The 16,592-nt window shown below is 40.7% G+C and overlaps 1 protein-coding gene across 1 annotated transcript in view; it reads left to right on the top strand.

The window, feature by feature from the left end:
• LOC309693457 (zinc finger E-box-binding homeobox 1-like) overlaps positions 1-16,592 on the top strand; it is a 78,848-nt gene that overhangs the window by 46,094 nt on the left and 16,162 nt on the right. Inside the window, exon 2 of the mRNA XM_082512667.1 lies at positions 5,521-5,706. Coding sequence (XP_082368793.1) covers positions 5,521-5,706 — 186 coding nt within the window. The remainder of the gene's footprint in view (positions 1-5,520; positions 5,707-16,592) is intronic.

Genomic DNA, 16,592 nt, shown 5'->3' with positions numbered 1-16,592 from the left:
CTTGGACGACCGATAAAAAAAATCTTTTAGGACCAAAGAGCTAGACCTGCATTGACATGCTAATAACTGCAGTGTCTTGAGTGGCCACTAGAGGCTGGTCCAGTCAGTCCCGATAGACTCCTAATGTCCACCTTAACAGCATTAAAAATGTATTTGTGCTGTTGGTACCTTTTGGAGCATTTAACTTGCATTATCTCACAAATAATATATCCTCATGTCCAGTATGAGGTATATCCATGAAGCTTTTGCTTTGGTCTTTTACTTCATTTTTCACCCCACCGTCTTGTCACAAGTCCTCAACCATTGGTCAACGTCCATGTTTTATATACTGTTGCTGCGTAGAGTCTCCGTCTTTAAAAAAATGTATTTATTATTTAAAGAGTTTAATTTCTATTGTTTGCCCACTCAAGGTTTATAGGGATTTTAAGAAGTATTTAGTTAAATTACTTATTTACCAATTAAGTTACTTTTCTGACACAGTAATTAGATAAGTATTTTAGATACAATATTGACTAAGTAATTAGTAATTAATTACTTTTTTAAAGTAACTTACCCAACACTGCTATAGCCACACAATAGTGACACACAGCTTAACTGACCACCCAAACACTAAAAAAAAACTCAGTGATAAGTCGAACACAGGAAATGGGCACTGCAGTTTATTTATAAACAGCTTCAATGAATTTTAACAGTGATCACTTTCACACTTTGATGCTTTCACTATCCAGAAGCCATTTCCCACAGAATAACCGGTCGCGACAGATGGCCGCCCTCCCTGAGCCTAGTTTAAAAGGAGCTTTTTTTCTCCCTGCTGTTTGCTCATAGCAGATCACTGGATCATTTGGTTTTTCTCTTTTTTGAACAAAGATACAAATCCGTGTATACATACAAAGCTCCAGCTTGCATGTTGAGTCCAAACATGGGTGTTTGGGTTTTAGACTATTGGTCAGATAGATATGTCTATAAATCTTTTACTAAGTGTTTGGGAGACTAACGCGAAGATTTAAATAATTACAGATATAGTTGAGGTCACCAGCTTCATCACAGTGTACAGATGAGATATTTATTCATTTTTGTTGTTGCTCTGCTCATCACAGATACATGATGCCATATGAAAATTATTCCTGTATTGCTTTTTAACATAAACACATTCAAGGATTTCTAACACCAACCTTTAAAATGTTTCGAGTACTCGTATTTCCATCATTTGGTTGGTGTTACATCATAAACTGAAGCCCCAGCAAATGTTTTTTATGACTCTCCAGCCTCTTACATCGATCCAGACAGGCATCGACCTCACACCATAAACACACAGACAGGGCTTTGCATTCACAGCTCTGCTCGTCTGCCTGGAGCAGTGACTGAATTGTCTCCAGAAAGCACCACCTCACTTCTTGAGGGGTGGTGTTGGAGTCTCTGTGTGTTTAAATAAAGTGTGTGAGCTCAGTAGGTGTCATAGGCTAAATGTAGGTGGGTTTCAGTAGGTGTGTGTGATCTGGTGTGCAGTGTTTGCATGCAAAGAGGTATGAGGTAACGGCACAACCTGAACTATACATGTAGAGCTTGTCTTGTGGTTGAAGACGTGCGTGCATTTTTTATGTGTGTGTGTGTGCACCTGTCACCTGTGAACAAACAGCCCGAGCTCTTCTCCTCATTAGGCGTCTTCAGCACCTCTGCAGAGACGTACATCTTCCCTGTGGAGCGCACACACTTACACGCAGTTTTATTCACTTATATACACACTCTCGTGTGCTCGCTCGCGCTCGTTTGTGTTTTCATGCTGACAGTTAAAAAGCCACTGCAGCATATTTTGCTCATCATCACTTACTTGTATGCATCCGTGTCTCGAGCATCTACAGCTTTGTGCTAAATCCCCCCCGCACACTTCTCGCTCTTAAGTTCATTCAGATCGGTCCAGTTGGTCCATTTTTCACACCGAGCTTCCATTAAGAAGTCGTATCCTACAGACAAACTCAGTGACTGCAGCGCAGTGTGAAATAGATTTGCTTTCAGAGGCTGGTAAACAAGTGATTATTTTTACCCTCGGCTGCCATTTGTCCTTTTTTAATATCGTCTCCTCGTATTTGGAGATGAAAATTGCACGTGCATAAAGTCAATGGTTTATTTTTGTTGATGCAGGTTTTAGGGCAGCAACGATTTTGAGGATCAGATTTCAGGATTTAAAGATTAAGATATGATAATATGGTCTATTAAAAAGGTTTTTGCAGTGTTCACAGAGAGAAGGCACTAAAACCAACATTTGTGGCTCAAATAAGATACATTTGTTTTGTCACATTTAATACAAACATGTTCAAAATAATGGATTTCTTTCTGTATTCAGTGGGCATTGACATTTTATTGTGTTTTATGTTAGCAGTGTGGGGACATCTCATTGACATAATGCTTTCCCTAGCCGCTTACCCTAACCCTAATCATCAAAAATGAATGCCTAACCCTTACCCTAAACCTAACCATAACCTAATTGTAACTAAAACCGCATTTTGAGCCTCAAAAATGCCTTCAAACTTGTGGGGACTGGGATTTTGGTCCTCATAAGGCCTGTCGGTTCCCACGAATATAGTAAACTTCCAATTTTTGGTCCCCACAAAGATGTTAATACCCGTCCACATATACACACACACTCACACACACAGTCATTTCACTTATGAATGCGTTTCACAGATTTTACAGGCTTAACTTGAAGGTCAAAATATTACAGTCAGTGCTTTCCTGGAAAAACAAGTCAGGTGCTGCTAGAGCTGGGCGATAGAACGATAACGATATGTATCGCGATATAACTTTTACTCGATAGGGAAATTAAGCTATCGCGATAGACCTCGCCGCTCTTGTCATCTAACAAAAAAAAAAAAAAAAAAAAAAGTCAGCCAAATTCAGTAGCGCAGAGCCGAACCAATCACAGCCGCAGCGTCACGTCGTGTGACTTGTTACGTACAGCACAAGTGCCAAGCCGCACGTGTGTTTGTTTGGGAAGCAGCCAGCGGGTAATGGAGCCAGCGGGTAATGGAGGAAATGAGTGTGCCGACTAGAAAAATCAACCGAGCGTGACCGAAGAGAAAACAGATGATGGTTCCAACGCCGGAGAGATTGTCGAACGGAAGAGCCATAGAAGTTCTGTAGTGTGAAGGTATTTTGGCTATTTCAAGTCTGACAAAAAACAGAGTAGCGTGCACTGTAAATTGTGCCGAAAACAAGTCTGGAAATACAATAAACTGGTGCATGCGTCACACTGTGCGCCACGTTATTGTTTCGGTGAAATGAATTTCTACAATACCGTTACTGTTAATTCTACTCTCTGCAGTGTTTAAATGCTTACATATACACACAGTTACTGTCCGTCCACACATACGACTCGGTTCTGCTTCTATGCCCCAGCTTTGTTTACTTTTTCCCACCGAGGCTTCTAGACTTCTGATTGGCCAACATTTCTGCACGGTTAGGAATCTAGCGCCACCTGCTGCTTTGGCATGTTCATAGCAGCGTTTTCCTTCATTTCTGCCTTTATGTGTGGACGGGATTATTTTTTAAAACGAAAACGGAAAATCTCCGTTTTCAAAAATACCCGTGTACGTGTGGACGTAGCCTCAGTCTCTGACTGGAAGCGCTAATTCGTCATTCGGCTTTTGTCAGACTAAAGTAACTGTTAAAACTGTTTGAAAAGCTCAGCTATACAACAAGGAGAGATTGAGAATTTCCTTTTAGTTCTCAGTTTATTTGATATTGACAAAAGTTAGTCAGTTTTGTCTGTTCTTCTGTAAAACAAACTAAGATTTATTTTTAGAATTAATATTTTGTTTCTAAGTGGAATTGACAATTTAGTCTGTTTCGTTTGTTCTATTTTGAAACTTAAACGCTTTAGCGGCTGCCTTTTGTGTAGTTTGCAATATTTGCCTTTATTTATCTGAAAAAGTCTCATGTTCCTTAAGTACATCTACCCTGTTGAACTTATTATGAGAAATAAATATTTAAATCAAAACAAGCTGCTGATTATTTCACATTTTACTTGTGAGCAACGGCACATTTAAATCTTACAAATATAGTTATTTGGCTTATATCGTGATAGATATCGTTATCGCCTGAAATGAAAAAAACATATCGTGATATGAAAAAAATCTCATATCGCCCAGCTCTAGGTGCTGCTATAGCTTACCTGGTTGAGCAGGTGACCCACATACACTGAGGCAGAGAGGCTGCAGGGGCCAGGGTTTGATTTTGCCTCAGACAGTTTCCTGCATGCGAGTCCCCCTTGTTCCCTCCCTTGTGTCTAATTCAATAAATGCTAAAAACAAAAGAGTGAACAGACAAGAAAATACAGCATATTCTTCAGAGGCAGAGTCAGGGTTTCATATCAGGGAGTGATGCGTTTCCTGCTGGATAGCAGGGTTAAGCTGGGCAGACACTGTGTGATTTTTTTCAGTCGCGTTAACCAGCTTCTGCTCAAACTGCACGATTGACTCGCGGGGGTTAGAAGTTCGTAGGTCACGATGCAGGGTCTCACACTATACGGCCCGATGCTCTGATGCGACCTGAGTGCTCACACTGTGCGTCCATAAAATGAAGGTTATAACAGAAATTCTGTCGCTCGCTCTCCCTCTCTGTCTTTCACTCACACAGACACGCACACCACCACCATCAACTTTGCTAAATTGCTAATGAAAAACATTGATCAGGCAGCAGTCTAGATCCAGCTATTTTCACGGTTGTTGTGGTCGTGATAATTTTGTGAGGCCACATGGAAAAGGCTCGGATGAGCTTGCCATAGTTCTACAAGTTGTGCCTCCATCGCTTGTGTCCAGATCACACGCTGCACTGCCGTGCTACTCCGTCTTTTTCGCTGACATTTGTGTTTGCGCGTGCGCAGTGTGAGAAGCTGCGCTGACAGCCTCACGACGGTCGCGAGGGTTTGAAATCCCCTGCGACCAAGCGATTGATGATTGGGAGCTGGTCGTGAGGTGTTAATCGATTCTCGTTACCCCACGTATACTACACGATGCACGACGCACGATGAAGGCCAAAATCGGGCCGATCGCCAAAACGGTCGCACGACTCAAAAATCGGCTCAAAATGGGCCAAAAATCGCACAGTGTAAGCCCAGCATTATGTATATACAGGATCACAGGTGCTTGCAGTACAAATGAAGTAGATGATTTAATGTCAGCATGGCCTGTTATGTATTTTTGCAACACATACATTTCAACTTTCTGTTTTGTTACACACAAACTAGAAGCATAAGTTGAATTCAAGAAGTTTCTTTTATGATGTGAAATGTACAAATGGGAGACATTAAGGGGGCACATAGAGGCTTTTTCCCCATGCAGCTCAGATGCTAATCACACTGAAGTTAATTGCTTTTATTCTGTTCACCACATGTGAATCAAACACTGATTACAGCAACAGGGTGCTGGCTTTTCAGTGCTGGGGTTGAGAACGAGTTGTTTATGTGGTTATCAAGTGGTTAGATCATTTCAAAACACTAAATCTTTTTTTTTTCCTTCCTTGCAGTGACAAACTTCAACAATGGCTTGGAGGCCAGCTCAGACTCCGATGACGAGGACAAGCTACACATTGTGGAGGAGGACAGCCTGCAGGAGCCTGAGGTTACAGATGCTGATGGAACCACATCGCTGGACAGCCATGACCATGACGCCACCGCAACAGTATTACCCCACAACGGGTCCTGGAATGGAGGTGAGGCACGAGCCATGAGGAATGTGTGTTTAGCACAGCAACAGGTGCTTTTCAGGGTGTTTTCACACCTGCAGTGTTTAGTTTCTTTGAATCAAACTCGGGTGCGGACCAAAACAACTGCATCGAGACCTTTTGGAGGATGTGGCGGAGGATGTAGGTGTAGCGGTTCTTTAATAATGTGAATGTGATCTGAACCAGCTATCACATGTACGTCGCAAGTTTAAGGTAAAAAACTTCCTGTAGCTTTGTATGCTTTGTTTTTTGCGATGCAGAAAGGTATTATATATCTGTACGGGCTAAAATAGCTCTAAGATTAATATAAGTTCTCCACCTTATTTCTGTTTACTTTTGTTGCTCTGACCCCAGACACATCTGGCCAGTGAGCGCACTGAACATTCTCACGTGGTTTGTAGTGACGCATTTTTGTTTGCTTAGAGTTTATTTGGGTTTTAGAAGCCAAATGATGGGGAAAAGCTGGAAAAAAGTTATAAACTGATTCGGACTAGAGTAAACAAACTATTAGTATGTAGGTGAGATTAAACACAGGTACCAGGTCCAAAGTGTTTCTAGGAGCCACTTAGCAGCCATCTTCAAAAACCTCTGATTAGATAATTTAGATAATACATTAAAAAACCTTTTATTTCATTGGTCACTGCATTTTTTTCAGTTCACTCTCTGATTGGCATTTCTTTCTCTCATAATTTCTCTGTTTATATTTATATATCTTAAGACTAGGCCTTTAAGACTGATCTTATTATCTTTTAATCTGGACAGTTTCCTGGGCATGCTTGCGCTTTCTTAGCATCTCATCCAGGAGATGCTCGCTACACCCACGGGCTTATACAAGCTGTTTCCACACAGATGTGTAGCACTTCACGGGAAATACGTTAGACGTTTACTCAGCTGTATCTTGGTAAGAGTAGTTCATGGTGGTTTCAGTATAATTCTCTGTAATTCATGCAGCCTTTCTGCAGAATTGAATCAACAAATCTTGACCCCAAATGCCTTGAAGTCAATTATCACACTGGAGGGTAACAGCCAGTATTTTTCACAAAAATGTCCTTAGGGCTGGCATGTGTAATTTGTCCTTATTGCTGTTGTAAGTGAAGCTTAAAAGGTGCATTAATACAGCAACGGGTCCGCTCAGTACTCATATTTATGTAATCAAGTGTTGGCTTCTGTGTTTCAGGAGATACTGTATATTAGCGCAGGTGGGGAGATTACCCACCCAACTGTTAGCAAGTAAATCCAAATCAGAGCAGCAGTAGCGTTATGTTCACTGACTTTGTTGTGGATCATTGTGGAGAAGAACTGTACTAACTTAAGCACATACGTAGTGCTTTTATTGAATTAAGTGATCTGAAGGGGGCACACACATGAACACAGGAACCAAGCAACCTGCATGCGGTGCTGGTGGGTGTAAAATCTGGAGGCATGAGTCAGCTGAACACGATCACAGCTCAGTGTGGTGTGCCTTTTTCAGATCAGAAGAGAAGTAAAGAGTAGTAAAGAGTAACCAGAAACCAAGAATTTATAGCAGCGAGAGAGAGGATGCAAATGAGGAAAGAGATATATAAATAAGGAGGGGAAGTAAGCTCGTCTGAGGAATAGACATGTTTCTGTAACGCCCTCATTAATCCTTAATCTAGCCGGCAGTCTTGCAGAGGTTTCTCTCTATAATCTCCAGTTCTCACATCCAGCAAACTTTAATAAATCCCATCTACTCCCTAACTGGCAAAGATTCCTTTTAATAATACAATGCTCTGCCTAAGGGCAGGTCTTTACATGCAGTTTATGCTGCATCTTCTGTGCTTGAACATTTTTGTCAGTGCCAGTAATACTTAAAGCAACATCTTATTCCTACATTTTTCTGTAACCTTACCTTCTGTAAGATTGACCCTTTGCGTTTTAACATTTTCACTTATTAACTTGTTACGTATAATACAGATAAGTGGTAACCATTTCCATATGCTGCTTTACACACGGCATGCCGCATAGTGTAAACACAGTAGATGCTCACATGTGATTTCAGCTGAGATTAAAGTGACGGCTGGTGAAGTGAGACTCAGAGGGAAACTCTAACCCAGTCGGAGATTTTCAGAATGTTTTGCTATGCTGATAAATGGTGTTGATTGCAAGTAGATCAATTGTAAATGGTAAATGGCCTGCATTTGTATAGCGCTTTACTCAGTCCATAAGGACCCCAAAGCGCTTTACACTACATTCAGTCATCCACCCATTCACACACACATTCACACACTGGCAATGGCAAGCTACATTGTAGCCACAGCTGCCCTGGGGCGCACTGACAGAGGCGAGGCGCCACCAGGCCCTCTGACCACCACCAGTAGGCAAACATGGGGTAATCTCTTGCCCAGGGATATTTGGCATGCAGCCAACCAATGTGGTAATAATATTAGGGATGAGTTTTCAGATGTTTAATCAGTCATTTCTTGAAGAAAGTCTGCTGTATTTCAAGCTTTGCACATCAACTTGTTCTTTGCTTTAGCATCTAAAATGTGGAAAATACCTAAAAAAAAAAAAACCCTACGAGGGTTTTTAGGTCTACCGGCTAATCTAGTGAGTTGTGAGAATTTCAGGTTAACTGTCCAAAATAATCTAGGGAGCTTGGAAAGAAAAGCGACTGGACTGGAGTGTGATGTGTGTTTGTATGGATCTTAATGTAATTAACTAACAGAAGTTCAAAGCAACAAGCAACTATATAAAATATAAACTTTACCGCTCTGTGCATTCAATCACAAGATTACAATTTCCTGCAGCATTATTCTCTTGTGTTGTTTGGAACTGTGTTGGGTTTTTCTGTTTCTGTTTTTTATTTTCTTTATAGATCTGATAATGTCTCTGATTGGAGTTGGTGGCGCTCGGGGATATTTTTTTGCAGAAGGATCATATGACCTGTGAAATGCCCCGTTTTATGTGAGCACGCACAGAGCCTGAGGCAGAAAGTCCGGTTTAGAAAAGGACGTTAATAACCACCACCGTCATACCCATTATCTCCAACTGGGGTTTCAAGTTTTTTAATCCAGCAAAGGGAAAGAAAACCTGGTTGTGTTGAGCTTTGTTCATAGAATACCCCTCAGAACAGCAACTGAGCTCTAAAAAAGTGTTTTATGGAGCACAGGCACACCGGGACCAAGTGTTGCTGATTGTTACAAGCCACACATCGTCTCCAATTCCTACAAGAATAGCATCAGCACAAACAAGGAGCTGTACTGGCACATTTTCAACCATTTTCTAGTAGTACTAACAAAGAAGATCCTTACTTACTAACCTTTGTGCCATCTCATTTTGACAGATGCAAAATAAATTCTGTCAGTGTGTATTTAATGCTTTTTTTTTTTAGCTTAAGTGATCAAATCTTGAAATCTGAGCAGATTCATGTATTTTTTTGCTTGAAAACAGACTGTGTCCTTGGACTGCACCTTGAAATCAGAATAGAATAGAATTCAACTTTATTGTCATTGCACATGCACAGGTACAGGGCAACGAAATGCAGTTTGCATCCATCCAGAAGTGCTTTAGTGATATAGATATATTACAATATATATTAGCAATAGTATAGATATGTAAGTATATTACAGAAATGGTATATTACAAAAATCAAATAGAAATGGTGCAAATATGCACCTGTAACTGCATGCAGAGACCTTAAATGTTACACCTTGCAGTTTTGTAATTAGCCTTGGAGAGATACATTGAATTTTACCTTTACGGACATAGGTGGATTTTTATGGTACCATTGTTTCTGACGGTATACAACCCACATATACAAGCTAACCAATCAGCATGAGAGCCTGTGTTGCAGATCTGCATGTGTTTTTCCTTCCTTTTTAAATCACAGAGCCTGTGTCCACTAGGTATCCATCACACAATCTGATCTGTTCCAATATTGAGGTTGTACTCCCAAGATTTTATTAGCACCATCTTGCAGTGTGACATGTAGAAAGACAGCCATATTGCTGATAGAGCCCAGTTGTATAAGACTGTTTGTCTGTACATCTCATCTCTCTCTTTGATCGGATTAGTTCATCCTCCTCCAAGCCTCGGGGAACGCCCGTTCGCCCGCCACAGCCAGATGTTCTGCTCTTTCTGTCTCGCACTTGTAGGTCAGCCTGTATGACACCACATCCTAAAGGCTAATCTAACTATGACACACACACACATCCACCAACACATCCACTCTCTCCTCCCTCTGAATCGAATTTCTCCCTCTCTATTCTTCTTTGATAAAACACAGAGACAAGCTTCATCATCATTCCTTGTCATCTTTCTCCTCTGACTGGTGTCTGACTGCTTATCTGTTCTCCAAACAATAAGTGCTCACTGACAGGTGACATGCCAGAAACATCTTGAATTTCTTTCTGGTGACAAAATGTACATTAAAATGTAAAAAAGAGCATTTTTTTTAATATCCTCTCTTGTCATCACTGTGTGTCTATAAATTAGATAAACACTAGACGTAGTGTAAGTGAAAGCCCCGCCCACTGGAGGGGAAAAGAGTTGTTAACAGATATGCTGCAGCGTGCTAAAATACTAATAACATGTTTCAAGGTGGCTCAAAATATTAGTGATGTTCACATATTAGGCTACGTTCACACTGCAGGCGAAAGCGCATCAAATCCAACTTTTTTGACCCTATGCGACCCATACCCGATCATGGTATGACAGTTTGAACAGTACAAATCCGATATTTTCAAATATCACTTTGGTATGTGGTACTGAATCTGATACATATCTGATGTTTCAGAAAATGACTGCTGTTTGAATGGTCATGTCGCATTAAATCCGTCTTTTACGTCACTGACAGACGGCAATTATCAGCGCCGGAGAAGACATCGCGAACGCTTCCTGGTCATCCAGTGAAACTGTTGGGAAGACAACGTTGGAGAAACGTGAACATTTTATTTGTACTGTATAATCGGCAGATTCTGACAGAAATTTCCAACTATCCTTTGAAGCACCGCTCTTCTCTAAAACAGCAATAAGGATCATTATTAGGCCATTTGTAAATAACAAAATAACTTAAAGCAAAATTGGGAAACGTAAAGTCCGAAACAAGTCTTTATATTAAGGCCATCAGTCAAACAATACTGTTTGTTCTGGGTCGAAACAGAGCGCGTTGTGTGTGACGTCTTCTTTTGCGCATGCGGGCCGCTTTGAGGGGTCACACAAGAGCGCGTTTGCTGTCACATTTTATTTGTAGTGTGAACAAGCAGACAAAAAAATCGGATTTGAGCATTAAGACCTGCAGTGTGAACGTAGCCTTAGATTTGTCAGTGACAACATTTAGCTTAAGCTAAATAGACAGTCAGGATCTCAGTGTTCTTCCTGCTGATGTGTCACACCTTTCAGTCAGGACTGCTGGAGTAAAGGAAGAAGAATTTTAGTTCTTAATTATATTTTAAAGTATGAATCTGTTCCTTCCACATGCATAGGAGGACAGCATGAGGCAAGGAGAGATCAGCAAGACCCGCACAGTACAGAGGATATGACACTAGTGACAACAGACATTAACCATGTCAGATACAGCATAAAAAGAAGAGTTGCGATGGTGGTGGGTTGCTAAGTGGCTTGCAGATGCATAGCAAATGTGTGCAGGCAACAACGCCACGTTCCTCATGTCAGACTTTAACAGGCTCTGTCTGTAGGCTCTTGCAGTTGACCCTTTGCTGCATTAATATTCATTAGGAAAGACCAAATTATATAATCACTTAATTCTAATTTAAATATTGTGCTCATTTACATAAATGAATAATTGATTGAATATTATAAAATCAGCTTATCGCTTCAGTTCTACAGTGCTATTTCTATAATTCAAACAACATAAAAACAAGAGATTTGGTTTATATATTAGTGAAATAACAGCTTAATGAGTTCCCTCATTAACACTGCTGACATGGTGTGTGACTGTGTGGAGTTGAGTCAGCTGAACTGCTTGTTGTTTCCCTTTGCAGACAGGGTTTTTGTGCGCTGCACGTCCGCTGGGAACCGCGGAACAGGTTTAGTCATATCATGATGATTCACATCTGATGCAGTCAACAGTTTTGGACCTAAAGTTGCTCATCCATCAACTTCCTGCCGTCCTTCTTCCTACTCCGAAGTTCTGAAGTTTTACCAGCTGCAGGAAGCGCAGACAGAAATAGACTTTCTAGAGACTTTGTGTTTATTTTATTTTTTTAATTGGTTTCCACTCCACGTTCAGGCAGCATGGTAAAGCTCTTTAAAACTCTTTAAACCTCCAGATACCCCGAAGTAAGTACGTTTGCAGGATCAGCGCTTACCCGTGCTCGCACACTTTCAAAAACACACCTCAGGATCCAAACAAAACAGCAAAAGTGTCACAAGCTTTAACGAGCAGAAGCAGAACCAACTCTGCATTCAACAGCCGAAGTTGATTGGCTTGTGTTTACGCCGATTCTCAATGCCCTTTTAATCCTCGATTCCTCTCAAACAGCTCAGCCTACGCAAGCATCTGCCTTCATCTCGACAGCAGTTAGTTACAGCCAAGCAGGAAATACTAAAACCATGGAGACGGCGAGAATGTGACACTCAGAGATATTGCTCTCAAGGCTTGTTTCATTGTTCCTGAATAAAGCCTTACATGGTGTGAGCAGTGCTCATGAGTGCTGCTCACACCATGCTTTATTTCTCTCCCTCTTTCTCTCAGCTCTATCCTTTCTCCTCTGTACTCACTACTTTTCTGCAGTCACTGATCCCTTCTCATTTCTTTGTATTTTTCTGCCAGGCTTTCGTCTTGCTTTCTCTTGCTTTTGTTTCCCTTCTTTTTCGGCTGAGTATCCAACTACAGATATTGTAGGAAAGCCTCCCCACAGTGTTTGAAGTGATAGGTGGTGCTCTGACTTTGGATATTATTAATTATCCATGGAGGTTTTCCTACGCTTGTTGTTGTTCAGTAAACCTCAACTTTTTGGGACAAGCTAAAACTTCTAAGCCTTATTCTCACAATAAACTAGCACGTCAGGTGAAATAATACATTCACTTATTAGCCTGACATCAGAATAGTACATATGATTGTACACCCAGACTACATAGCAAAGTTTAGTAGGTTTGGACTGTTCTTATACAGCAGTTTTCCACTCAAATACTACTACAAGTCACGTTTATACAGGGCTGAATATTCACTGTCTATCTAACTGTCACACATATACTCAGACAGCCCACTCTACCTCCTGACCTGCAGCATGTATATTTATTTAAACAGGTCTGCATCAAATATTCACAGTAGTGCAGGGTTTGATTGGTATTTTAGAGGGCTTTACAGAGAATAATGATGGAAATACATGTGATACTGTTAGCACTGGGCCTGACTTTAAAATTTCCAGGCATACACATTTGTGTTTCTTTCTTTTTTTTTAAATTTTTTTTTTCATGATCACCAGCTTTGACTGTGAGCACAGAAGCAGCACGCACCTTTGTATTCAAAGCTTCTGTTTGAAAAGGGCAGCCAATCAGAGTGATTTCATTTATTTATTAATTTCTGCTAATAAAAAGGTGTGTTTGGTTAGCTAAAACGACTTTTTTAAAATACCTAGATTTGTACACTTTTCTTAATAAAATCGAACTTTTTTCATAGCTTTAGATAAACACTTTGATTAAAGATTGCAATGTGAGAAAAATATGCAGTGCTGAGCAGAGAGAGACTTCATTTATTGACTGAATGTTCTGTTTTTTTCACCTTTGACCGGTCCTGTCAGGTGCCTTTTTGTTGTAATAAGGTAGGATGGTGAACTTGTATATGTAGTTATGCACTAATTCTCTTGACTTCACAGTAAGAAGAGTTTTTAAATAGAATAAATGTGCCATTAACAATTACATTTTACATCTTAAAAATGCTCAGTTTGCAAAACCTTGACAGTTTAAACAAGGAAAGCATCAGCAGAGGTGGTGATAGTAGTAGTAGTAGTAGTAGTATGTTCTTTGGGGTCTTGATATAAATGTATAATATAACGAATTGAATTGACTCGTGCTTTCACGGCAGTACTTGTTATTTTTCAACTGCACCTGCGATAGAAAGCAGCCTGTTCACTCCTTTAGAAAAACATTAACAAACCAGGAAGGAGTTACATATTTAGTGTGTGCAGAGGAGCTCTGACGGTGTTGGAGGGAAGTCATGGAAAAGTCATGAAATGTTGCAGCGCTGTAAGGCCACGGTGGGAACCCTTCAAAGGCTTTGCGTGATATTTTTGGATAGTCTGACTTTGAGTCCTTTCTTTCCTCCCCGTCTGAGGCGAAAGGAGAAAGAACGGAGAGCAGCTGGTGTTGAATTGGTCCTCTGGTGAGAGATTAGTGTGCGCTACTCCCCCTGCAGTCTAGGCCGCACTGCAGCTCCAATCCATCCTGCCTTATAAATTCACCACGGACTCACAGTGACAGGTTCTGGCAAGGTATACGAGTGCTGTGTGCAGAGAGTGCATGTGCCTGTGAATAACTCGGCTGGTGTAAGTATGCAAGTGTATGTGTGTGTTTGCGTGTGTGCGAACCACATGATTTCCTGTTTTCATTCCATTCTGATATTCCACATGTGTGTGTTGCAGGGTCCTGGTTGTCATTACAGCATGTATGTTTTTTGTGAGGCATTAAGAGTAATTGTAGAGTGTGGTGGGAAAATATGCAGAGAGGTGTATCAAGTGAGGGGGGGATTGGAACGAAGGGGTGATGGAGGGAAATAAAGTAAGTGAAGGAGGGAGGGAGATGAAGTTAGATTAAAGAAATTGTGGGGAGGGGAGAGGTTGAGGAAACAAGCAGTTGGTAACGTGGTTGAAGAGAAGGAAGAGGAAGAGACAAAGACAGAAAGGGAGAGGAGGAAGCTAATTTAAAAAGAAAACATGACAGCAATGCAGCCAAGTGTAGTGAGCTGAAAATAGAACATGTTTGTTTCTTCTTTTTTGAATGGCAAACGAACAAAGAATAGTATTGCAGCTTAAACCTTTTTAATCCGTAAACATGTGTCTGTTAATCAAGTAGTCGTTTAACAGAAAGTGACATCCTTTCTCAATTAAATCTTTAAGACCTGCAACTTTCTGCAGCTTAGGGACAGTTGGAAATAATCTTATTGTGGCTGTAAAGTTCTCTAAATAATAACTCAGTAAATAAGTAGTCTCAGCTTGCTAAACCTGCCATTTTCCAAACTGTTGTTCGCTTACTCTTTAGCGGGGTCTTTATTTTTGGTAACCTCTGCAAAACGGTTTCAGCCAGAGCCAAATGAAAATACCCAACACTGCACTGCATTTTGTTAACTACCGCCACGAATAGGGGTTCAGCATAGAGCGATATATTTGTTCATCAAATGATCGGAAATAAGATTCTGCCACATATGTTATCAGACTTGTTGCCTTTGCGGTAGGTGGACACATGCTTACATGCATAAGAACGATGCACAAGTCGTTTATGGAAGCTGTGACACTTTTGACTGTTTAATAGTTGAACAATTAGAAAACTGTGAATTGCATCTGATGAATACGACACATTAATCCGGCAGGAACTCGTCAGCTGTTGCAGTCAACCTTGACACAGTATTATAGTAAAAGCCCCCAAAATCATCATGGAAATGGCTTAATGGAGCTGCATTGTGTAACTAGAAGTATTTATGTTTAAAATCAGAGTCAGAGTCGACCTGTGTCCTTGATTTTACTGACACAAAGGTCTGCAGTCAGTCAAGGTCAGCATTTTCACATTCATCCCTGCACTTTCCTAAATGGAGACTGTTTTCAAAGAGCTCGGCTTTCAAATGCCAGGGGGCCAAAATGTGTTTTTAGCTTGCTTAGTGAGGGCATATTCTAGAACGGATTTAAGAGACTCCTCTGCTCTGCTCTTCTTGAAGTCTTTTTCATGTTTTCCTTTTAGTTGAGGTTTCTTTTTTTTCGAGGAGTGAAGTTTTTCCCTTTTTTCATTGAAGAGTTTAAAGACAGACGATGCTGAATGCTGTACATGTTAGTGAGCTACATAAATAAACTGAAGGAAGGACTAAGATAAGGAGAAAATGACGATATAAGAGGCTATAAGAGAAAGGAATGAGCAAAGAGAGGTGGGGAAGGAAGCTTGAAGGGTAGATGAGCGAGTCTCAGAGGGGGAAAAGAGATTTGGAAAGCTTTTGGATGAGATCATGGGAAGTAAAGATCTGTGTGTTTAATATGAGGCTTAACAGGGCTCGGCCTGGGCCCGCCTATTCTTTATAAAGGCGTACACACACACACACACACAGTTCAGCATAGACCCCTCCTTTCTTTTTCTTTTTATGACTGGTTCTGTGATTGCAGATCCTGCTGACTACACACACACGCAGCTGCACCTGTCCCTGACACGGCTCAGCAGGAAGAGGCGTGGCCTTTCCTGCTGATTCTGCCTGCATTTAAAATACTTGAGCACCATGACAACACTGGTCACAGTTTCACCTCACTGCTTTCTCTTATCAGTGTTTTTATACTCAGAAAGTGAAGCAAGCGCTCTGCCTAAGTTCCTCTTCTACACTTGTTATGATATTTGCACTTAGCACAGCATCCGATCTGATCAAGGGAAGAGCGGCAAGAGTCTTTGTCTCAGAGGGATGAAATCCTGCTTAGAGCAATATGCACACAAAAAATGCTGTAACTGCAAAAAATCAAGAATAAAACCCTGACTGAGCTCTAAAATAAAGAAAATCACTGTATACTGTACAGTATATACTATGCATCCATTTATCAGTGCACTGCTCAAAGGAATATTCAGCCACACACATTCATGCATTTGTATCTTGCCTAAAGTTATTCTACATGCTGACTGTAGAAGTCAGGAATCAAACAACTGGCTATTTAAATGAGTAGATAATCTGCTTATTATGCATGCCTTAACATTAGACTCACTTTCAC

The sequence above is a fragment of the Aulonocara stuartgranti genome (assembly GCF_965226115.1).
Source record: "Aulonocara stuartgranti genome assembly, chromosome: 18".
Classification (NCBI taxonomy): domain Eukaryota; kingdom Metazoa; phylum Chordata; class Actinopteri; order Cichliformes; family Cichlidae; genus Aulonocara; species Aulonocara stuartgranti.
This window is presented reverse-complemented; position numbering and strand designations above follow the sequence as displayed.